Source organism: Mastacembelus armatus, chromosome 15, assembly GCF_900324485.2.
Source record: "Mastacembelus armatus chromosome 15, fMasArm1.2, whole genome shotgun sequence".
Lineage (NCBI taxonomy): Eukaryota > Metazoa > Chordata > Actinopteri > Synbranchiformes > Mastacembelidae > Mastacembelus > Mastacembelus armatus.
In genome coordinates this window covers 6,159,204-6,184,962 of record NC_046647.1, presented here as the reverse complement: position 1 = coordinate 6,184,962, position 25,759 = coordinate 6,159,204, and the positions used below count along the sequence as shown (strand labels likewise).

The following is a 25,759-nucleotide window of genomic DNA, read 5'->3' as shown; positions in this document are numbered from 1 at the left end:
TGGATGACAAATGCACAAATCCAGCTCAAGCCATATACTCCAATATACTCCCAATGTTGGTATTAGTTTATGAAATTCAAGTTGACACAGTTGGATATCTTGACACAGACATCACTGAGCTTACCAGTATCAGCACCATGACTGCAGGCCTATCCTGGTCTTAAATTCAATATTAAAAGCTTATCATGAGAAAAAACACATGTGGACCTTAGTCTGAGACAAAGGACGTGGTAGGGAGGCATTTATACAACACGTTAACGGTGATATTGTAGTGGAATTCCAGAGGCTTATGTAAGCAGGAATTTAAGGGCTATGTTCAGACCAAATCTGGATTTTGTTATTAAGGGATATTCAAGTATTCAGAAAGATAGAGATAAGAGTAGCAGAGGAGGGTGTGCAACACTTATCAAAGAAGGAATAAGATACTGTATAGGCAAACTGAGGTGACACAAGAACTGGAGGTTTTAGTTTTTGAGATAAGGGGAAAGTAAGAAAAAGAAAGTGTGAATGTTAAAATTTTATAATCCATTTAGAAGTTTAGAGAAAGAAAAGTTAGAAGGTTTTGGTAAATGGGAGGGGAATGAAGTTTGTGTCTTGTACAACCATGAATAAAAAATATTACAATGGAAATGAGTAGCCTGCTGTGTGATTCCCAAAACATCACAGCCTTGATAATGAAAGGGAGAGGAAATAAGTTTTAAGTCTTTTGTCAGACTTCTGTCACCTCTTGGGTCTCAGGACATTTGTATTCAGATGTTAGATCTTTAGAGGCAAATGCCTGAGGGAACTGCTCACAATACGACATCTGAAACATTAACATGTCAGATTTATCTTGGTTGGCAAACACTGCACTAAACTACCTAAGAATATCCAGAGTAATTACAACAGTAAAATACTGCTTACTCACTATTGCATTGTATTAGCAATCTAGGAATGTCATAACTATAGGTTAGTAGTAGTTAGTATAGGCACTATTTTATTGCAGAACAGGTACTTGTTCAGTCTGGAGTTGGCCAGGGCTTATATCTTAGCTGATAAAATGTGTCCTTGGTGTATTTCCACCACTGATCATGTGCTTCCTATAGCAGCTGTTACACATATGCTGCACCATGCATCCGAGAGGATGGATCTCAGCGCAGAGTTTTACCACGCTGTAGAAGAGATGGACTGGGGAGACGTGCTTTGCACTCTCCAAGTGCTTATATGTGAAATATTAGCAGACACACCACCTTCCATCTCTGCCCTGTCTCCTTGCTGGGGTGGAAAATGATGCTTCATTTCAGCCAGTGGACTGTTTGAGCAAAGGCACCCCCTCACCCCAGGAGCAACTCAACACAGCTTTGAGCAGCCAGTGATCACTGTTCCTGGATTTAAAGGCGTATAAGCTGCTTCCATTATCTACCAAGAACCCCTCTATGATCCAAGTGTCGCACAGTTAGATCACCTGGACTATCAGGCAGTTTTTCACAGCAAGGGACAGGTAAGATAGTAAAGACAGGTTAGAGATAGTTATTGTAAGAATTTTAAACTCATATCAGTGATGGATGCTTTAGCCCAATAAAAGGCCCTTTTTTAATCTTGGCCCAATAATCTCTTTCTGATTTTATTTATGGAAGAATGGAGAGGTGGTGTACAAGTTCCAGCAGATATATTCGCTCCTCCTAATACTGCACCTTCAGGTTGAAGAGAATGAGTTTTTGCTAGTTTGGGTCAAAAATGCATTTTGCAATGATACACTTTAAAGGGGTTTACATGTGCAGCACAGCAGTCACCAATCAATTATTCTGGAAATTGCTTCTTTCATACATCTTTTCTCAGTGTTTTAAACAGTGGTAATGTGCTCTTACCTTATTTTGTCTGTATTTCTGTAGAGAGAGAAGAGGTAAGAACCAGCGGTGCAGCAGCAGCAGCAGCAAATAGAGTCCTGGGACAAAGGGTAAGTGTGTATATCTGTAGATAGGAGACACTCACACAACCTTTATCAGTTTTCTGCAGCCAGGTTTGTTCTTTATTGAGAGGTGTACAAGAAACATTTGCAAAAACAACCTTGTCATACCTTGACAGTAAATTCTGTCATTTCCTTGAAAACAAATAATTTATTGTCACATGACTGGAGAATGCATGTGCATTTCCAGCATTTGATGAAGCAGAAGCACTGCAGAGCCTGCTCACATTAATGTGGATCCATGGCAGTCTTGTAATATGTTTTTATGCTTATGCTTGCGCCTGTAGTTGTAAGTAGCAGACAGCTGCAATACCAGTGCAGACAGCAGTAATGTCATACATAATGCTGAAAAGATGATTAATAGATTAACACAGTAAAACAATAAAAACAATCCATTGTTGCCTAATGCACAGTTGATACTCTGAGCATCTTGCTTCATTTGATGCCATACAAACTTGGGAAAGTAAATATCATTAGGTGCCAACTTAGGATTCTTGAAATCCAGCAGCCACAGACTGGGCACACACGGAAACGGCAGCAAAAAAAAGCAGATGGTATTCCAACTTGCCTGCTTGCAAGATTGCTGTCGTACAGGAAGCCTGAGCAGATAACGGAATCCATTCAGCAGGCGATAATAACCGTGTGTCAGAGACATGGTGTGCATAAGAAGAGTGATGAGGTCCAAAAGAGTTTCTTTAAGGTCAATCTCATGTGACGTTTATAATCACATTTTTATCAAACTAATTATTGGAGAGAATTTATTTAGTAACCTGTAATCTCTGTAAAATGCTTCAAAAATACATCCAAAAAACAATGGAATTAACACAGTAGAGCACTGTGCCAAAGTGATTCCCCTTTCCAATTAGAGGGAAGAGAAGGTCCATATAATCTCTGAAGACAAAATCTGTCACTGACATTTGGATTTATTTTTAGTCTCCATCTGAATCACCCCAAAGTGCCAACCATGCAGGCTTTTCATTCATACCTGTTTCATCACAATTCTGAATTTTCTGCCTTTACCTTTGTTCCTGGGCTGAAATATTAATGCTGAAGCCTTGACAAAATGATGACACCTTATCAGTTAATGAGGGATTTTTTAAGTGCGGAGGAAATAGAAAGCCTTAATGTCCTTTTTCGACTGGTGGAAAAATGATTGATGTTGTGGAATATTTATACACCAGCAATTAGACCTGGTCTTTTAAATAGTACGGCCTATGACAAATCACTCAACATGTGAGAGTGACATTCATAGTGTTGTTTTGCACATCTTGGCTGGATCTGTTTCTTACGTGCATGAATGAATGATGAACTGGCATACATGGAATCATATGTCTGGCTTTTTGTTTCACTTCTTTTGATTTTGAATTGACTGCCAGATGTCATGAGTGGTTAGCACTGTTGCCTCACAGCAAGAAGGTCGTGGGTTCACAACCCGGCCTTTCTGTGTGGAGTTCTCACATGTTCTCTCTGTGCTTGTGTGGGTTTTCTCCAGGTACTCTGGTTTCCTCCCACAGTCCAAAAACATGTATGTCAGGTTGATTGGTGACTCTAAATTGCCCATAGGAGTGAGTGTGAGTGTGTGAGGTTGTTTGTCTCTATGTGGCCCTGTGATGGACTGGTGACCTGTCCAGGGTGGACCCCTGTCTTTCACCCAGAGAGAGCTGGGATAGGCTCCAGCAGATCCCTGGGACCCTGGTTAAGGAATAAGCAGGTATAGATAATGGATGGACGGATATATACTGTACCTCTCATTCAATAAAGCAAGAATATTGTTAATTATAAGTTTCAGTAGTGGCAATGGAGAGTAGTCTTGATAAGCACTAGAGAAAATCATATTGATATCATCCCCACAGCAAAGCATAGTGGTGGCAGCATCATACTATGGCCAGTGGCCTCTCAGCAGCAGGGACACTGGTCAGACCCAAGGGAAGGATGGATGCAACCAAACTCAGAAGAGGAAGAAAAAAAGCTTAAGACTTTACTGCACGCATCTCGATATTAGACTCTGGACTATCCTACTGTCTGATTTCTAACTATTGTAAAGTGGTGACATTAAGTGATATATATATATAGTGTTGTTTACAGGAACACCACTACTACTGTTGGCCACAACAATCCAAAAGCAAAACAAATAAGGGTCATTGGAAAGTAAGTCATTGCTACAGTACAGTATGTCCATCCATCCATAAATTATCTATACCCACTTATTCCCAACCAGGGTCACAGGGATCAGCTGGAGCCTATCCCAGCTCTCTTTGGGTGGAAGGCAGGGGTACACCCTGGACTGGTCACCAGTCCATTGCAGGGTAGTACAGTATATCAATATACAAAATTGCTTTCACCATGGCAAACTTTTTTAGGGCCTGGAGATGAAATCGATTCCACCTCAGGGTGAATCAATTTTCAGCAGCTAAATTTTGTTCTTGAGGACAGCTCAGTGAGGACAGCTACCTGGAAAAAGCATGGAAACCTACAAGAAGTTTGACAATTAAAAATGACAACCATGTCACTTCTTTTGACTGGTGACAGTAACAGGGTTTGCTGTGTATTGCGGATATATAGTAGACATGTAATTATGAATCCTTCTTTTTTATAGAAATTTACAATTTGTCATCCTCCTGCCAGTTTTTCAATAAGATGAATGCAATTCTGATTTTACTGTCATTCTCTTGATGTCTGCCCTCACAGTCTGACACACGTACACTGATGTTTCTGTGGGCCAAGCTATTCCATGAAATATCTTTATACTCAGTGTTGACAGTACACGTTTACCATGCAATAATTGTACTTACATTGCAAAGCTAACTTTGACTTTGACCTGTTTGAACATATTCATATTTTTTTATTCTCCCCACTGGTTCCCTCAGTTCAGCTGCTGTGTGTATGAGGCCTCCCTTGACACACAAGCAGAAGCACATGTCACTGACGAGATGTAGCTTCATTTCTTTGTCATGATCTGTTATGCTGAGCTTATTAGGGATACACACATCTACCAGGAAGGCACTGAAATAGCATCATACATCTGCAAGGTAACCAAATAGCCTCTTGGGGTGACTTTGATAGTGGCCAACATAAAACATGTTTTCAAGAATTCGAGTTGACTCGAGAGATTTTCGTTTTGGCATTTAGGAGCAGCTGAGGAAAGACAGCGAGAAGACAGTGCTTTCACAGCACTTCAGGGAGCAATATGATTTATCTTGTGTCATTCAGCAGGGAGGAGCACCTGTAAACTGCAGGTTTACAAGAAAAGCAAAGCATGCACCTCAGACCATTAGAGGTCAATTGCTCAGTTAGGTCTTTGGGGATCTTCCGAGAGTACAAAGTCCTTAGGTATCAACGCATTGTTTTCAGAGAACCCTGTAATTAGTGAACCACAAAAAGCAAAAATTTACCTCTGATATTTCACCTGTTATTTCCTTGCTCTTGAGGCTCAATGAAGATGTCTACACTCTGTTCTGACATTTGCAGTTTGATTTTATTGATTAGCATACCTGGTTTTGCAGCATGATGTTCTAACTATGGCTGGATACTTTCCCAGATAGAACTCTTTTTCATAATTGAGTCCCTCTTCCTGTCCAATTGATTGTTGAGCTTGAGGTTCTGTCTCATTGGTGCTCAGCCCTCTAGGCTGATGTCACTGTGGGTCATATCCCTTCTTCGTGCCTGCACACTGAAGAGAGATTTGTTCACATCCACCTGGGGTTGGCCCCCTTGCCCGAAGTGAGTGTCTCAATCACATCCGCAGCTCCCAGATATACAGCGCTGGTTCAGGAAAGTTCTTCCATGTTCTTTTCTTCACCCTAAGCACTGAGAGCAAGATCTTCAGCCAGACGCTATTCTGGCTCTCTGTAACCCCCCCATTGCTGTGGGTGCGGCCCTCATCGCCGTCTGGCAGGCGATGGCACACCGGAATATTTGGCTGCACCTCTCCCCCATCCCAGTGATGGTGAGGAAGGATTTGTTGGAGGCTCCCATTAGCCATGATGGAGCTGTAACAGAGATACAAGATCTGTTATCAAAGGGAGTTGTTTCTGTTGTTCCACCGGGGAATGTGGCCTGTAGATTTTATTCCTGCTATTTCCTGGTCCCCAAGAGATCAGGAGAGATGAGGTCCGTCCTAGATCTGACGTGGCTCAACAAATCAATGCAGGTCACATGCTCACGACGGCCAAGCTCCTGCGGGGTGTTCACCGGGGTGACTGGTTCACGTTGATAGAGCTGAAGGACACGTATTTTCCATTTCCATTTCCATCATTCCCCAACAGAATTCCCCAGAATTCTTGCACTTCTGTTTCCAGGGGATCAGCTACCAGTACAGAGTCTTTCAAGTTAAACAGTGTTTTTGGTGGCCGTCCTGGAAGGAGGACGTTAAAGAATTTGTCGGCCTGCCCCATTTGTGCCCATGCTAACCCTCTAGACAACGGCCATCCAAATTATTACGTCCTCTTCCAGTACTGCACCTGCACTTGGATTGAATATGCACATAACTCACTCCCTTCATCTGCTACAGGGCTGTCTCCTTTTCAGATAGTTTATGGTTATCAACCTCCATTGTTTGAGACACAAGAAAAGGACTCCTCAGTAAGGTCGGCACAATCCTTGTTTAGAAGATGTCATCTGACTTGGAAGAGAGTGAGAGCAACGCTTTTACAGACTGTGTCCGCTTACCAACACTGGGCAAATAAGAAGCGATCCACCGCTCCCAGCTATCGCCCTGGTCAATGCAATTGGCTCTCCACCTTAGATATTCCACTTTGTGCAATGCATTAGAAATTCTGGCCCAGGTGCATTGGTCCATTCCCCATCTCGAAAGTGATTCACCTAGTAGCTGTCATTGTCAGTCTTATTATGAGCTCATATCTAAAAACCTTCTAAAACAGAGGTTTTGATGTCTTGATGGTGCCAAGTTGACTAACCTGGAATTCTTCCCAACCGTTAAACTTGAATGGGAGAGTTGTGTTACTGGTGATAGAGATGTTTGATTTGACAAATGTATGTTTACACCAATAATCTGAAGAGTGACTACATGTTTATTTTTAGTTATGTTAGTAGCGTGACAAAGTCTTCTGGCTGCTTGGTGGCTAATTCTATTCCTTTGGTTCAGACTGAAATATCTCAGCAACTCTGAGATGGATTGCCCTGAACACATGTACAGATATTCCTGCTTCTGACTTAATGCTGGTGATCCTCCAGATTTTCCTTGAGCACCACCATAATATTCACTTTTTTGGTTTTGAGTGAAATGTCTCGACGACCATTCACATTGCTAATAAATTTGCTACAGATATTCATGTTCCCTTTGTTGATTTGTTATTTGTTTCATGTAGAATCATCATCAAGTCAAAACTCTAATATGTCCAATAATGGCAAACCTAATTTCATTTGTTTTAGCATGCTGATAAACTGATATGCTAAACATATAACATGTATATAACATGTACCCTCCTACCCTTAGGAGTCTTGGGACATATATACACAGATATATATGTGTATTGATGTCGACAAGGCCGATAACTTCAGAGTGCTTTCCACAGTCATCCTCTCCACTGCTTGTCACTGCATTGTCATAGATGATAGATGGCACCTGTCAGTGTTTGACCAGATGAGAGCGTGAGCACTTACACTGATTTATGAGAAGGTTAAAAAGTGCCTTATAGATAAATGATTAAGGGAAAGAAGAAAAAGGTGGCATTTACATTTGAGCATCTTCATGGAGCAAACCACATAAGATGGACAATACTGATGGTGTTAATGTTTGCTGTTCTATTTTCATATTTACATGTGGATAATGGTCTGTCATTCACTAGTCTCATTAGTTTCCACTTTGTCTTTTTTTGCATCTCTTTCAAAAATCTTCAGGCCATACCCACCTCCAAGTACAGTACCTGTCCAGCACCAAACAGCAGACAGTAGCACAGTTGGTAACTAGCTTGGAATATTTAGCAGCCAATAAGCAAACACTTTCCCTCAGCAGTTAGTGGAGGTAAAACCAGTATTGATAGGTTGGCCTAAAACTCTTTCTCTTTCTATGAGACTGAATTTAAATCTTTTATATGAGAATCAACCTATGCTCAGTCTAGGTTATATGTTTAAAGCTATGTACCTGTACATACATTACTGAGCCTCAGTATGTGAGAGCATGTCAGCATAGACATGTGACATAGTCTATCAGCCAATCAGCAAAGAAGCACAGCTGAGAAGCAACCATGATTCTTCTGGCTGACAGCAGAAACCTTTACCTCTGGGACCATCACCTCTGCTGCTGTGTTGTGCTGTGCCCTCCTCCTCTTTCCTCTTCTCTGTCTTTGCCTGCACCAAACACTCTTCATCTCAGCTGTCATGTGAGGCATGTGCTTTGACAATCCTTGTAAATATTTACTGTTTCTTCTGCATGATAGACACAGAGTCACTGACACTATTGCTTCAAAGGATGGATTGGGCAGAGGATGGAGGAAAGTCCACTTGAGAGCAGCAGAGATGTGGTTCAAAGACCTGAGCAAAGCACTGAATCTCAAAGTCATCACCTAGCTTTCCATAACTATTCTTCAGTTTTATGTTTTTACATCTTAATGAGTGATTTGTTGATTTGTTCATGTTTTCCTGGCAGTTACACAGTAATCAAGCTAGTAGGTGCCTACAGTGATTGATCTGGTGATGCATGTCTCCCTATTTGTGCTGTGGCAGACAAACCAGCTTTTAGTTGACTTTACTTGCAGGAGATTGGTTTTGCAGTGGATGTTGCCTCTGCTGTTGATGCATTGGTTATCTACTGGAAGTGTAAAACCATGATGCAGTTTGTTTCTTTGGTTGTTTCGTTTATGTATTTATTTCAATGAGACAGTGCAAATTTATCTGCCCTGATGTTGGCAGCTTCAGTGGAAATGTGCCGGGGTTAGTTCAACACCTGAATTGCAGTCGTGGTCCCAACACTAATTAAATGACAAAACATTTTCAACATAATAAAGTTAGAGTAAAGGAAAAACAAAGTAATAAAAAAATGAAAGAAATAGAACATATTTTTATTCTGACACTATTAAACTACCGTTAAAAACACCATCAGCAAAACATCAGAGCATTACTGTATGGGGAGATTTTAATCAGATTTAATTTAGGTTTAATTTAAAAAACGTAGTATGGTGTGCATCTTTTTCTCCCCGCAGGTACAGTATACCAGAGGGCTGATGCTTTCACAGTGAAGGATGATTGATAATACACTGTCCTGTGGAAACTGAGCTGTTTATCCTGGGTGTACTGTTGATAAGTTTAACAAAATGTGTCGTAGGAGGTTGGTAGCATCCCAAGAACAATTTTAAATACGAGCTGCAGGTCCACATACTTACAAACTTTTCAGGATAACACAGTAACACCATTAGCATCTTTTCATCTTTTATTTTTCATGGCTTCCATGTTCTTATGATACAGGCAGAACCCTTCTTTTTCTGGTCCAGTACGGTATATTAAATGCTCAGCCAAGTGAGGATGTTCACTGGTTGAGAGACGGAGATGAAGGTGGGTTGTGGACATGCCTGCCTGCACATCTATGCTGGATATAACACCCTTTAATCTGGTCAGTGTGTTCAGCTATGTTACACAGTGTGTAAGTGACATTTCCTAGTAATGGCACAATAATAGGCCATGTAATGGGGCATGAAAACACTCCTGCAGCTCCCCAGTAGCTGCTATATACAGGGTCAGTTAATACAGTTCACAATGCATCTATCATCACAAATATTGAAAGGATAGGACACTGAAAACACATTTAAGAGTAATTTATCTAATGATATTTATCTGAACAATAATGAGCAGATGTCTACACAGTGTAGCCACACTTCACAGACTCATAGAGCACTTCTCTGTGTGTGTGTGAGGTTGTGTGCTCTTGCATTGAGTCTGATGAGCTGCCATAATTGTGATGGATCTTATGAACATGATTTTCTTTTCATTTTAGTTTGCAGGGCACACTCAGTTATAGAGAAACAACACTGTGTCGTCAGTAAAACACAGAGCAGGATTACAACGCAAACGTTAATGAGCAAGTTAACAAATATTTTCCAATATAATGTTGTCTAAAAGAATTTTACACAGCAGGTGACTTCAGCATTTTCACCTAGGACTTGGGCCTTTCACTCTAATCTAGTTAGTTAGTTGGTTGGTTAGTTAGGTAGTTAGTTAGTTGGTTAGTTAGTTAGTTAGTTAGTTAGTTAGTTAGTTAGTTAGTTAGTTAGTTAGTTAGTTGGTTCGTTCGTTCGTTCGTTCGTTCGTTCGTTCGTTCGTTCGTTCGTTCGTTCGTTCGTTAGTTAGTTGAATAATATTGTGTTTGGGGGTTTGGATTGCATTTAGGGAAATCATATTTGAAAATTATGTCACCTGAGGACAAACAGCTACCCACTATGTTTGTTTTATTTTTAGCTTTTTAGCTGGTGGTTCATCACTGAGCTTTCCAAGTCTGTATGGGTTGACAAGTGGTCAGAACTTCAGAAATCTGGTGAGTGAGTCCACAAACAAACTTTACAGTGAGGCAGCCCCAATTCCTCAGGGGTTTAATGGGAATGCACCATCTGTGAGTACAGATATTTGGCCTGCACATCAAACTAATAAGATCACACTAACTAATCACACCATCAATCAAAGTAGTTACCATCTCTGGTATAATTAATGTAAAAGTACAAAACAGAATAACAGAGGGTAGTTTGGTTTTCAAAAAATATACTTTAATACAGACGTTTTTATACCCAGCATGCAGACAGTATATAACCTGTAAACCCTGACTCAAACTCATGACAGCAACACTCATGACACAAAAAACATACAGGGAACAATTTTTGACATGCCTATGTAAGTACAACACAACAAACACGTGGAACCGTGTCAGAGTAGGGAGCATCAGGAGTGTTAACTTGTCTGTACATTTTGTAATGTGGCCCAGAGTGAAAGCTGAACCCTGATGATGGGGGAGCTTGGAACATTCACATCTTTTTATTTTCTGGCTGTGTCCTCCTGCTGCTCCTTTTTGGATGAAGCCTTTGGCTCACTGGGAGATCTGCAACCACAGGACTGCTTTTCTGGGCTCATGTCCACACATTAATGTACATTTTCAGTAAATAAGCCTTCCCACCCAGTGTCAAAAAATATGAACTATTGTGAAACTTAATGTAGTACATTTATGATCTGACCATCCTTACTGCAGAGGCCAACAATAAACTATTCAAGCCATAGTTTTTTTTATTGGTTTTATATTTGACCTTTGCTTGTCTAAAAACAACTGTGGTGGTTTTACACTGCATTGAAAACATTCTATTCAGATTTTGCACCAAGAGACATATTTGAAAACATCTAAGGTGAAATATTTTACTCTGCTAAACCCGCAGCTAATCTTTTCTAAGTTGGGCCTTTACAACCTATGTTTCCATAGTGTTTGCCATTCGATAGACTGTAGAGATCTTTGGAAACAGTTTGCAAATGGCAGAATGTAGTACAAGGTAGGAGCATTTTGCACCCTGTTCACAAGAGCATTTTCAATTTGCATAAGGAAAAGGGAGAATATTCGAAATTACAAAAAAATAAAATAAAATATGTGTAACAAATGTGGCAAATCAATTATGACGTAAACATCCAAGCCCCACAGAGAGATGATCTGTGTGAAAGAAGAAAGGTGAGACTGTAACGTTCATCAAATATATGAAACACACATTCTCTACATTTTCTTTCATATTTGAGGACAATCTCTCTTTTAATTACATCATCTCGCTGCATCATCTTCTTCTGCAGTGGTTTAATGGTACACACTAGAAAATTAGCGTCATTGGCTGCTCATATGGATGAACCAACTCCCGATGTTCACATAATAGTACACAGAGACATAACAAAACCCAAAACACCACAATAAAATAATGAGAAGTAAAGAGGGAGGTCATTGTCATAAATTAGCCATACTCTAATTTAGTAATTGAAGAAAAGAAAGTAGAAAAATGAGACTATTATCTTTTACTTAGCGAACAGTAACAGCTAATTCATGGCTTGAACATTTTCACATCAGTGAATGAAGCAGTTCTGGTTGTGACAAGATGAAAGGTTAATATAAAGAAAAAACTACCTTCCAAAACATGTTGGCATATAGACCGTCAGCAGCATGTTACACTGTTACTGCTAACAATTACCAACCTCCCCTCTCATTCAGATACAAAACAATATCAAGATTCATGTATGTTTTCGGCCATTTGGCCAGAAATGTAAGTTTAAAATTCACTCTCCTTTTATTTTTGTTCACCACAAAGTTGTGAGAAAACTCTCTTGGTCTCTCTTGTTTCTTGCTGAAATCCACTACTGGCTGCCTAAATATGGATGGATAAAGCATTTAGAATGGACATTAAGTGTGCAGTCATTAAATATCTTAAAACATTAGTTTTCATAGTTGATAATAAAGAAACAAGATTTAATGCAGGGAAACTCTAGTGACCTTCACGACCTTCACGATGTCTCATGTTGTCAGGATACTTGTATCAAGGTATTACAATTCATTTGGAATAGATGGCATTGATGCTTTGAGACCAAATATTGGAGCACACACGGTACACTGCAAACAGACACCACACTGTTACATTTTAACATAGTAAATCACTGTGCAGCGTAGAGAATACCACATTGTTCTGACAAATACCCACAACAGTGAACGAACATGCACTACAACTAGAAGACATTTTAACACTCACTGCTACATCTGCTGCAGCTAAAGCTGATGTGTCCAGCTGTGTGACAGCACTGAGTTTTAATATTGCTGTTGACCTGTGCTTTTAACGGGGATTGTTTTCTAACAAGCATCATCTACACAGTGCTTATAGACAGCTTATTGTAATGCAGGCAGTGAACGGCGATCTACGTGCTGCTTGTAGTTGTGTGTTTGTTGATCCCCTGCTGGCACTTCATAAATACAACTGCAGCAGAGGCAAAAGGAGATTGGCATCTCCAAATACCATTGACCATCTTCACTAAAGATGAAAGCTTTGACCCACACTAGTCCGCACGGGATCAGGTGAAGTGAGAGTATCTAAATCCATAAGACTGCACCGTTCTTTTGACAAGCAGAGATGAATAAGGAGTCCAAAGCAAAGTACTGAAACGGCACAGAAAAACAACACTTTTTCTTCTGCTGCCATCTAAAGGCTTCAAAGGTGAAGGCGAGGATGAGATGAGAAGGGGGGCGCAATGTTGTATTGGAAAAACACTGGCTAAGGCTCAACTCACTGATGTCAAGGTTTGCAGTTTTAGCAATAACTGTTTCTTTATCATGGGGATATGAAGGCAGAGGCTATCAAATCAAATCAACGCTCTAAGGTAACACACTTGCAGGTGTACAATGATTGTGACAACAATGATTGTGACAACAACATTTGTGACGTCCTCCAATATCAGGACAGATGAGTGTCCAGCAAGCAAAATATTTCCACAATATCTAGGAGGTAAAACTGTCTGTGCAGTTTTGCCTTGTGCCCTTTGGGCTTTTTCAATCAAGCCCTGAAGAAACATGCTGGAACACGTTTTGTGTCTATCCTTAATTACTTTTGCAAGTGAACTATAGAAATAATCCACTACTGAAAGCCTGTTATTCCACACTGCACCCTCCCTCTCCCCAAGAAATAAATTAAAGATTTAAAGCTCTTTGAACATCAGAACTGTTTCTAAAACACACTGTCTAATTTACAGAAGGTTGCTGTGGACGCTGGGGGCTAGGCGACACTAAGAGAACACTGATTGGGATGAAGTTTACTGTTACATTGGACACACTTTGTTCTCTGGGATGGGCAGCTGAGCAAATGAACCGCAGTTGGTTGGAGAATTGTCAACCCTGGGAGAAGCATTGCCACCCATGGGGATACGGGCTGCAATGGCCGACATTTCTCCTGTTTGACTCTCGGCTGTAATTCCTGGACGCTCTGAGGTCTGGTTCAGGTTGCTGTCTGTCCCCATGCCAGTGAAGAGCTGAATTAGGCACTTCCTGAACTGTACAGAAAACGAGTGGATTAACAACAGGCAGCTCAAACCCAGCCTAGCATTAAGCTTAACATAGTTTAACATTATCTGCAATTATAAAGTAGCAGGCTTACATTCTTATTCTCACTTGCTCACTGTTTGCTTACATGCCCCTTATGGCCATTAGGAGGCATTACAGTGTACGTCATGTAATTGTAGCTGCATTGCTCACTCAGCCACACACACACACACACACACACACACACACACACACACACACACACACACACACACACACACACACACACACGCACACACACACACACACACACTCACTGACAATGATGCCCTGTCAATATTTGTTCCTGAAACCATTTTCAACCAGTTCTCACAAACAGCCCTACAGTCACTGGTTTCTACATTACTTACTAATCAAAAATACACTAATTGATCCTTTTTAGTGTGAAAGGCCCCACTCTGGGAAGCCCTGTGGGAGAAACCAAGACTCCTGACCCTTAATTACCTAAGTTAAGTGTGCAAGCCTCCTAACAGCTCCAGTAAGACCAGTAGCACTGTGCAATAACATCCCTGTTATCCTCTAATGTCATGAAGAAGCACACAGCTGCTCTGGCAGTGTTGCAGTGTGTGGTGTTTTTAAAACACTCCTGCACAGAGAATAAGGTCAGAAAATGTCACTGTAATGGACAAATGAATAACCTGCAGCATGTTAACCCTCAAAATCCACAGCAGACACTTCCATCTGCTACTTTAAAGCAATTTAAAGCCGAATAGACCTTCAATGTTAATTATAACAATGAAATAGCATTATCATTCTAAGCATCCTGTGCAGGAATGGATGTCACCAAAATAACTGTCATATTTAGTCCAACCTCACCAAAGTGTTCATGTAACATCCATGTACATTAGTTGCCATAGTCATGCTTTATTTTTATACATCTCACCTTGTGTAACTCATAGAGAGAGAGAGAGAGAGAGAGAGACAGAGAGTGGGAGAGGTATAGGGATGATGCTGTATAGGTCAGCTGACTTCTATCAGCACCAGCAGTGTGGCTGAAGCAGCAGGAGCACTGTCCATGTTTACACCCTGCCGATGTCTTAGTGGAGACACTTGCTGACCCACTTAAGCAGTAAGAGCAGCTCAGAGATGAGTGACTACATGCAGTTGTCTGATTTAACTGCGTTTTTTAAGTTTTCAAAGTTTAAAATGGGGCACAGTGGCCTCAATCAACTAGGAATCCTGCTAGAGTGAGCTGTCCAGACAGAAGGATACAGGAAGTGGCCTGTCAGGGAGGTGACCAAGAACTCAAGAGTGCCTGTACCAGGACTTTATAAGTCCTCTGCAGAGATGGGAGAACCTGTAGGAAGAACAATCATCTCAGCAGCTCTCCATCAATCAGGCCTTGATGGTACAGTGGATAGGCAAAAGTGTTGGTGTTCCATGCCCAGTTAGCAACCACACTGTGTGTACCGTGCACGAGACCAACTGAACCACACTACACTTTGGGTGTCGGGCACGACCTGGATCACCTAGGGTGAGTACTGTCACTGTTGCCAAAGCAGCTTCTACAATGTGAATTAGTCCATGTTCTGAATACATCTGTAAATAAGGAATTTCACTCAATACATTTGGAAACTTTTCTAAAATCCATGTTTGCACTTTGTCATTATGGGCTATTGAGGACAAAAAGAATTTTTATCAGTGTAAACTCAAATCTACAACAAAATAAAGTGCGAAAACTGAGTTTTTTCTCAAGCCACTGTATGTAAATTTGGTCATTTCATCATAAATGGCTTTAAATTTATTATCAGTGTTCACTATGAAATGAACTATGAAATGTTTTCACTAATGAAAACTGATGAGATCTCAGTAAATTGGACACAGCATGCTCATGTTTACCAGGCAATACAACACCAATACAAGAGGACTAAAGTTGATTAGTCCAGTATTCTAGGAGCAGTCAGCCCTGCAGGGAACCAGGCTTTCGAATAAGATCACGTCAGATCACAGCTGCTTGACGAAGTCATGAAAATGTTAGTTCCTCAACTTGGCATCAGAATTTTCCAGTACAACCTAGTTCCCACTTAATAACCCTGTCTGCACCTGTCCCTCACCCTACTGTATGTGCAATCACAAGTCTTCAGTGTGTGTGCAGTTTGAAGAACATTACAGCTGCCAGTGCAAGGAAAATACCAGGAAAATACCTTCATATCCCACTTAATAGCTCCAGCCTGCAGCCTTAAAACTTTCTTTCACCAGCTTGCATGGACACTTAATCTTCAAATCAAACTGCACTGAATTTTGAAAACTACACCTATATCTAAGCTGCACATCTATGTGACACATGATTGACATGATGACATTAAATTGCTTTGACCTAATTAGAAACTGGACTGGAGCTCCAGTGGCAGATTTGTCTTTTAGTCCCTACCAAGTCTCAGCAGACAGCAGAAAACAACAAACTGTTTAAAACAGTGTGAAATGATTGCTTCATGGTTTGCAGAGTCAGAAATAATTAACAGAATCTACATGGACACGTGTTAAAGAACTGATGATGCTACTGTTGTGTTCGCAATATTCTTAAAAAATAGCACAATTACATAAACTGCACAGAAAAATGTCAGCTCTGCACCTTCCACTATTTCAAGCTCCATAAACCATACCATAGGTGCCTAATGTATTTATTGACAGCAAAGCTCCATATGGGCGCTTGTACTCTGCGTTCATGTTTCATTTATTTATACACTATGCATTATTGAGAAACAGCTAACACTCAACAACAACAGCTCAGTATTCTGCAGCAGCCTTCTTCTGTCTGTGATATGTACGAACTGTGAAGGAGAAAGGAACTGAACTACCTGCCCCTCGACACTGCTGTAGCTAGTGTGGTACATTGTACCACACTGACCACACCAATGGACAAATCAAGCAGCATTCCTGTTGTTAGCTGAAACAAAATGGCTCTAAAATGAAAGGCTACACTGTAAAAACTGACAGCTTGCATTAGGTTACATGGACTTATATTATCTCTTAAACTCCACTTGGTATAATGAGTTTTGGACACTGAGCTTAAGTCTGTAAGTTTTCAGAAGCTTAACTAAAAGACCTAAATTGTCGTGACTTTTGTTCAGTTTTTCAACATCCCTTTAACTCATGTTCTTAAGTTGAGTTTACTCACATATGTAAGGCAGCTTTTGAACTTTCATTTCTAAGTTTAACAAACTTGAAATTCATTACAGTGTACCTGTTTGTTCATGAAGACGTAAATGATTGGGTTGTAGACAGCAGCGGTCTTGGAAAAGAAGGCGGGAATGGAAGCCAGCCTGGGATCAAGTTCAATGGTTGGATGAGCCGTGACCAGTATAGAGAAGACTGCGTATGGCGTCCAGCCCACCATGAATGCAACTATCATCACCACCACCATGCGGGTCACCTGCCGCTCTGGCTTCCTGGCAGTGGCTAGACGACCATGAGATACCTGGAGGAAATAGAGACCATGACTAACTCTGTGGTACTATGTGGTACTTTATCAGTTAAAGGAGCTGAAACCTCTACTGAATTGTTTTAGTTTCATAACTTTTAAAATAGTTTACAATAGAATATTTTAATTTTGAATACACAATATTTCAGAGTGAATGTTGAATATTATGACCCCACTGTTCTCTACTACTGACCTCAAAGTTAGAGTAAATAATAATAAGTTATTATTATTCATTGTTGATTTATTAATAATAGCTGTATTAATAATCATAATAAGTCTGCTCTGTAAGTACTGACCTTCCTGAGCTTGCGGAGGAGCTTTCCATAGCAGAAAAAAATCACTCCAAGAGGGAGAATGAAACAGGTGGTGAAGAAAGTGATGATGTAGCTGTGATTCATTACATTGGTTGTATACCTGTTCACAGATGGACAGAAAAGTTGACATTCAATTTCAGGGTCTTGAAATCTACAATCTATATTACAGTTTTAACAGGTTATCCATCCATCCATCATCTATACCCACTTATTCCTAACCAGGGTCACAGGGGTCTGCTGGAGCCTATCCCAGCTCTCTTTGGGTGGAAGGCAGGGGTCCACCCTGGACAGGTCACCAGTCCATCACAGGGCTATTTTAACAGGTTATTGTTTTCATAGTATAAATGCAACTTTTGACTCTGTAGCTCACCCAAGGTCAGCCCAAACTTCAGTGTCTCTTTAAGAACAAAATGGTTTACCATCCAGTAATTTCCTAGCTATAAGCTGTCTGGGAAATGGTATTTTGGCATCCAGAGGCCTTTATCTGTTTGGAGAGAAACATGACATTTGAGCTTTATTAAAAGGGAAATTTCACAGCTGAGACAAATCTCTGAGACATAATTAGGAGCCTCGAGGCCTCTAATTTAGTCTAATGGAGTTATTTCCATAAGAATATATACCACTGCCAAATGAAACCAGCTCCAGATTAATTTGTAGGGAGCTACCTGGCAGACAGATTGGTGTGTGTGTGTGTGTGTGTGTGTGTGTGTGTGTGTGCGTGTGTGTGTTTGCATATGTATTTATGTATTTACATCCCTGCATATTAATCCTTCTTAAGCCAGGGAGCTTGCTGAGCACACATACAGTATGTGATGGCGCAGTTCACACACCTCATTCAAACATCATCATGTGACATGAATAGAAAATAGTAGATCATGATCAGTCGTGATTTTATCAGTTTGTTGAAACTAAACTTCATTTCAAGGAATCTGGCTGGCTAAAAGACACAGTAAAACTGCAAGGGTTTTGTAAAGTAGATCTGCACAAACTTACTCTGAACAGACATAAGTGCTGCCAGAAATTCAGGACAATCCTGCTGCTCACTTGTGACCCTCACACTTTAATCATCTATTGTCTAATGTTTATCTACATATCAAATATGTTTTAGGGTCCATGTGGCTCTGGGCCCCCCTGAATCATCCACAATTTCTCCCTTCATTCAGCACCACTAGGCCAAAGAGGAGCAGGCTCATTTTTTGTCTAAATGTGTCCTGATGGACAGTCGTGTTGTCTGTATTAAAACATAATATACTCTGTTTTGCCATTGGATTTGCTTCTCTGTCTTATGCCATTTGCACTAAACTTCTGCCAACTTGGAGGTAAGTCCTTCCAATTAACTGTTGAAATAAAGAATTGCGTCAATCACTCTGTATACAGACCTGGAAGAACCCTGCTGTTTCCCCAGCAGCTCCATCTTTTAGTCAGGAAGCCAGAGTAATTACAGATCCAGTGATTTAATGAGCCACTTGTATAAATCATACAAACTGCATTTAAACACTCTCCATGTGTGCTGTCATTTTTCTTCAGGTGACTCACATGAACCAGTCAAGCTGATTCTCTGGTCTTTTTTACCACAGGGGGACAAAGCTGGATTTCACAGCACTAATGCTTAATACCCTGTTTACTGTATTACTGTATTGCTTATTGTATCTGGTACAAACAGTACCAGACCATAATAGAAAAGAAAGTTTCTACAGAAAAGAGTTTCATTTCTGATAACTTGTCACATCTGGGAAGCATGGCAACTGAATATTAAAAATGGTAACAGCTTTTTCCTCCAGTCAAGAACACATGAAGAACTGGAATGTTATTAAAGAAAATATTTTGGGTTTTTTTTAACTAGAAGAAGAGTACACCTGGTAGAATCAAAGGATTGGATTTAAACTGGCAACTCACATTTGCATATGTGTTTGTAAATGTAAGCAGCATGCTGGGAGCAGACTGTATCCCAACCCCTCACCAAGGACAGAGCCACCTACTAACAATTCACTGAGACCAGCTTCAGCACAATCCTTCAAAACCTTGTATATATGCATTTTAACATTCAGGGGGCCATCTAGTGCAGAGTGTCTACACCTAGTCAGTGATAAAAAAAATATGCACCTAAATGAAATGTTAAAATAAAGGCATCAGCTTGTGCATGTGGCTCACATACCTGTGCTGTTCATGCTCCTGCTGTTAACCAAATGTTTCCTTGTAGAACTCCAGCTGTGTGAAGCCAGAGCTGGATTAGGTCATTTACGCCCTCGGTCTCTTCATAAGGTGATCTCTTAACTGTACTGTGTGAGTTAGTCATTCACGGCACACTTCAGCTGAGCAATGGTTGCCTTAGGAGGCTCGAGGCATACACTGTGAACCCTATCCGCACACCCTTGATCAAAGCAGCCAAATAGCAGCTCCCAAATGGCACCCTGAGGGCCGAGGTTAGAGTCGACCTGTTTCACTTTCTACACATTCACACAGTGTGAGCGGCTGCAGTAGCAATGTAGATCTGAGCCTCTATGATCCTTATGTATTTGTGTGTCAGATGTGTGGTAGGGAAAATAATGGGCATGGGGTTTCTCTGGGTTAAAGGGTGAGCTGGTCCACAGGGGTTAGCCTAAGGTTGAAGTTTTGTATTGATTTAATATTGATTGCGGCAGCTTTGAACCATCAGCTTTAATTACTGTGTGTGTGATGTAAAATGGTTACAGTGATAACCCAGCAGAGTATTATCACCCGACTATGTGCCCAGCACCAAACAGGCAGCATTAGTACCTAGCTTTACCTTGAGAGTTGATGGACAACACCAAAATGCAGCTAAAGGTATTAATATTAGACTTATATAAGGTGACCAGGAACTGCTGAATGAATGGTAATAGCCATATCAAATTTATAAGAAAATAAGATCTGTTTTGGTCCAAAAATCAATAACTGTTTAAAGAGTTGAGAAGTAGGATTTGAGAATAATTTTTCCTCAGGCTGCAGTTATGACATTTAGATCATTTTTTAGACAAATTCAACAGCCTCCTCACTCTAGTTGTGATATCACCAGTATATGTGCTTAATGTTTCTCTTTATAGAGCCCAATGCACAGCATTTCTTATTTTTCAACTAACAAAGATCCAAACAAAATCTTTTTTCAAAGGATTAATGGAATTTTAAAGTTTAATTGACAGTAGGTCAACCTCGTCATCAGTGAGCCTTGGACACCCATGACCCTTTCATTTGTTCACTGTTTGTCTTTCCTTAGAAAACGTTTGGTCAGTACTAACCGCTGCAGACCAGGAACAGCCAACAAGATGTGTAGTTTGGGAGATACTCTGACCCAGTCATCTAGCCATCACACTTTGGTCCTTGTCAAAGTCAGTCGCCCATTTTTCCTGATTTTAACACATCAGCTGCTGTTCACCTGCTGCCTAATATAACCCCCACACTGGCAGGTGCCATAGTAACAAGATAAGTAACAAGTCGCTTTACCTGCCAGCAGTCATAATGTTATGGCTGATTGGTGTATTTTTCCAAAAACAGTTTTTTCTAGTTTTCCAAACAAAATTTCATTTCTCACCAGTCAGGCTCACAGGTGGTTCCAATCTTGCTTATAGTGTATCTGTTCCAGCCCAGCACTGGGGGGAATGTCCAGACAAAGGAGAAGGTCCAGACAAATATCAGACCCAGGATCGCATGCTTCGCTTGGAGTCGGATGTTCCCCAGGGGACGGCATATGACAAAGAACCGCTCGAAGGACAGAACGGCCAGGGACCACAGGGCCACGATCCCTGGGGCAAACAGCAGGAAGTGAATGTGCAGAGTCTCAGTGGGACAGCAGCAGTAAGGAACACACATCACCATTAACTTGTTATTTGACACAATAATAAAAGTAAAGAAATTATATTTGGGGAAGTCACAGTGCATGAGCATATCATGTGCATTTGCATTTATTTTGGTTGTATTCCTTTTTCATCAGAGGTAAATGCAGACTGTGCTGCTGCCAGAAAGAATTTAATGATACAAGGTGGGTGCACTGGGCTGTCTAATAGGCTAAAAAAGGAAGGTTTAATTATGGCGATAAGTCATTTTCACAGATTGTTAATTACCTACCTCTCCAGAGCCAGGTACTCTTAGTGTGAGAGGTGGAAACAATGATGTTCAATTATGTCACACCCATTTAAACAGGAGCCTTTACTGAGGTTCACAAATAAAATGCTGTTTTTGTAGCGTTATAAAGTGGACTAAAACTGACCATCAATGAGAGTGTTTTTCAACTCTAATTGATTTTTAAAAAAACATAAAACATTCTCTTTTATGTCTGAAAGAAACTGTATAGCGTGAAGAGAGAAAAACTATAAATAGAAATAGAAAATATTCTCACCCTGAGCAGAATAATGAGTGAAGCGTGCATCCTGCTCATGGGGAGAGCTAGCTCAGTGTGATCAGCTGTGCCACATCTTCTCTATGCTCTCATATATTTGTGTTCATGCACTTATTCTTATATACCTGTTTCATTTGGCTGGTTATCACAACACCCAGTCCACCATGAAATGGATCCGTCAGCTCAGAGGTAAACCCATACACTACATTATAATACTTTTGTTGCTGTGTCCTGTCATTATTAGTATGTACAGTCTGTAATCTGTGCTAAGACTTCAGCTAACAGACAGTGTGTTGGGGTTCCAGCAAACATCCTTATGGGATATTTGTAACTCATAAAAAAGATAATAGTCTCATTGAATCATATGAAAATGATCGTAGACTCTTGAGCATTTATTATAAATCAACATATCAAATATGGCAACTTGGACACATTGACACTATTATAATAAAGTCAACCTGTGGCTTCATGTGTCACTTCTCCTTGACAGCAAAGTGGGGTCAGCCTAACTGTGTTAGCAAATCCAATCCAAATCCTAAATGAATCCAGTACTCAGAATTAATCAGGCACTCCTTTTCTCTTGCGTTCATGTACTGTGGGCTACTCATCCGATACCTGAGGTCCCACTGTGGGAAACTCTGGACCCTGTCTTACACTGAGCCTCAGAAGGGAACACAGAACCAATCCACTAACTTAATTAAATGTTATTGGTTGTCACATAACCTGCACCACAGTATGTGAGGAGCCTCCTGTCCCACACTGAGCTAACATCTGCTGTACGGCTTTGAATTCTGCCTTAGTAGTTTCTACACATGTGGCAACAGGACAGCAGGTATCATGTGTTTTCAACAATCTCACCTCCAAAACTTACATTATAAACCAAAAGGTGAGTTAGACAAGGGGACTGTTGCCTAAAGTTATATATTACTCTTCTTTTTCTGTTTGTGATTAAAATGTTACTTTGAACACACACATATTAATCTATAGGTTAATGTGGTGTTGTGAATTGTTCTTAATCTCCTTAAAGTATGAAGAAATATTACTTTAGTATCTCTTTAGAAAGTAGTAAATAATTTGACTTGATCCCCAACTTTTTGATTTTGCCTGCCGCAGTTGTATTAGAGCAGACGTGTCACTTTTATTCGACCTCTCTCCCAGGTGCCTACATCTCTGAGCAGATGTTGAAGTCAGTGCTGATGAAAGTCTGCGCATCTTGCGTTTTTGTAGTAGGCTGTATTTTAAACAGCTCCAACACTGACATCTGCAGTTATAAAAGCTGAAACTGTGCAGCCATGCGATTACAGTAACCACCAGAAACAACTGAAAAACCTACCGAAAAAAGTGACAGCAAACCCCTCCAAGACGCACGCCCACCTGCCGAGGAAGAAATACCCCCTAGCGTTTGTCAGGAAACTTATTACTCCACCGGTGAGGGAGACAAGAAAGTCAGCGATGGCCAGATTAACTATAATGTAGTTCAGGGGCTGTCTGAGTTGTTTGAACTTGAATGTGACAAACATAACCAGGAAATTTTCGCTCAGCGACAGCGACGTGACTGTGAACATGAGCACAGCCAGGATAGTGAAGTTCCACTGCGCGATGTTCTTGATGGGTCCATTAAAGGGATCATGAGTAGTAGAGAGTTCAGTCGCCACAGTGTAAGACACAGCGTTCACTGACAGACTTAAAGTATCCATTGTCCATGCCCGGAGTGCAGGCTACTCGCTGGGTAACCCTAACCGAGGAAAAATCCTGTTCGTCCTCTTTTTCTCATACTTACAACTTCACGTGGAGTCACTTCCAGGTAGCCGCGCTCACTGCTCTGCAGTTTACCACGCTGCCTGCGCTGTGGAGCGCACTGTGCGCCACGGGACTCTTCTTTCATAAAGTTCTTGTGTTAAAATCCGCGTTGGCTGAAGCGCACGGGGCCACGGGAGAGAGAAATCCGCCAGGAATGTGTTGTTGAGCTGTTGGAAAGCGTGAGTCTACATGTGACCGCGGAGTAGTTGCGGAGCACACGGTGAAGGGTGCGGGCAGATGCGATGTCTTTAAAGCGCTGGCAGCAAGTGCATCAGTGACCGCTCAGTGGCATGTTGGAAGCTCTTATATAGGCGGCTGCCCTCTGGGAGAGGCGGCGGGACGCGCCCTCTCACCGCGCCCTGTCCTGCGCCCCTTTGCGCGCTGTGGACACTGCTGACAAAGTCTCCGGGATTGACGCACACTAATCCGTGTTGAGTGGAAGTATGTTTCCCTGTCGATATGTTCTTCCCTGTACCTTAATATGAGCCTAACCTTACTCCTAAACCGAACTAGTCCATCTTCTGAGATGCTTAACCTGACCCTCAGCCACGTATCTCTGCCATGTCCAACCCAAACCTAACTTAAGACCTAACCCCAGTCCACAGTCTCACAGCTTCGACAATAGACATATTGTTCAAGAGTGGGATCAGTCCTACTTTATTCTCCAAATAAACAAATACACCAAGTCTTCTTAAAAATCCACCACGTATGTCTGTGCTTTTACACACTGACACGTGTTGATGTTGCCTCTTTAGTGCCCCGTTCAATAATCATGCGTAATTAGGTAAAGCTCACTGTGGACATTGTTCTATTCATAAATTTAAGTACACAGGTTTAATTGTTCTGCGTATTTGTAGCTTTGAATTAGCCTGGACAAGCCCTTTAATCATCCTGTTTATACTTATTGCGTTGTGTAGCTCTTCACATTGTAGTTATGACCTAAATCTAAAATGCCTTGTCTGGATGCTGCCTGGAAATTACAATAAATATTATTCCCTACAGCTGCTAAATGTGGCATAAAGAGGTTGACTCACACTACAGGCTGGGCTTTCATTATGTTGGACTGATCCCTCACCTCACCACACAGCCACACACACACATACATGCACGCATACGCGCGCGCACACACGCACACACACAGCACCATAGCCACATGCTCACTAATCATGTAATGAGCATATCAAAGGACACACTTTGCCCTGCAATGGTTTTCCAATTTCAACCCTGTTGTTCCAAAAATTAAAAAAATCTTATTAAAAAAGTAATTAGTATTTTTTAATGTGCATCAAGTGTCTCACTTTAAAGTATTTATATATTCTAGGTAAATAATAAAAGAACTGTATTTCCACTTAGCATTTTCTGGACCCTACCTGTCTCATCATTCACCAACCTGTCCAAAACAGCTTCCTGATGACAGAAAAGAGAATGTATCATACCAATGAACCATCTCATCAGTAGCTCCAGATGTCTGTGCAGGAGCCTATGACTCTGAGATGATATTAGTAGCTCAGAGGTGGTAGAAAACAGCTACCAGCTGAACCTAATAGTGCTGCAGTAATCAGGTGACCAGAATGCTGCATGGTCCAGTTGCGCTGAAGAGCTGCTTCTGACATTAAGCTGGCTTCACCCAGATGTCCTTCAATAATCATCCTTTTGAAAAGGATAAAGAGTTTTGCGAGGATTATAATAAGAGTTAAAGATTTGTTCTAAATGTATTCCAAATGTCATGTGTGTTTTAGTCTCCACTTTCATGTTCACTTAAAGCCAGAACTTGAAGGTCGAGCCGATGTCAGCACAGAACTTTTCCTCAGAGGTGAACCATCTTCCCCCGTTCTCTGTCTCTGCCCACTCTTTGATCTCATTCCCTCTTGTGGAAGCCAGC

At 41.0% G+C, this 25,759-nt stretch overlaps 1 protein-coding gene across 1 annotated transcript; it reads right to left on the bottom strand.

Moving 5' to 3' along the window:
• Nucleotides 1-13,711: 13,711 nt before the first annotated feature.
• On the bottom strand, nt 13,712-23,789 carry valopa (vertebrate ancient long opsin a). The gene is made up of 5 exons (XM_026309488.1): nt 23,411-23,789; nt 21,274-21,484; nt 17,709-17,826; nt 17,176-17,409; nt 13,712-13,942 (listed from the first exon to the last, which is right to left on the bottom strand). Exons 1-5 carry the CDS (start codon nt 23,772-23,774, stop codon nt 13,712-13,714), a joined length of 1,158 nt encoding a protein of 385 aa, XP_026165273.1. The 5' UTR covers nt 23,775-23,789.
• Nucleotides 23,790-25,759: the final 1,970 nt, after the last annotated feature.

Bases quoted from the DNA above. Each gene is read 5' to 3' on its own strand.
- valopa (XM_026309488.1), bottom strand. From the start codon at position 23,774: ATGGATACTTTAAGTCTGTCAGTGAACGCTGTGTCTTACACTGTGGCG. The intron at 17,410-17,708 runs GTCAGTACTTAC...TATTTCCTCCAG, and splicing joins TCCTCCGCAAGCTCAGGAAG to GTATCTCATGGTCGTCTAGC. The intron at 13,943-17,175 runs GTACACTGTAAT...TTTTCTGTACAG, and splicing joins ACGTCTTCATGAACAAACAG to TTCAGGAAGTGCCTAATTCA.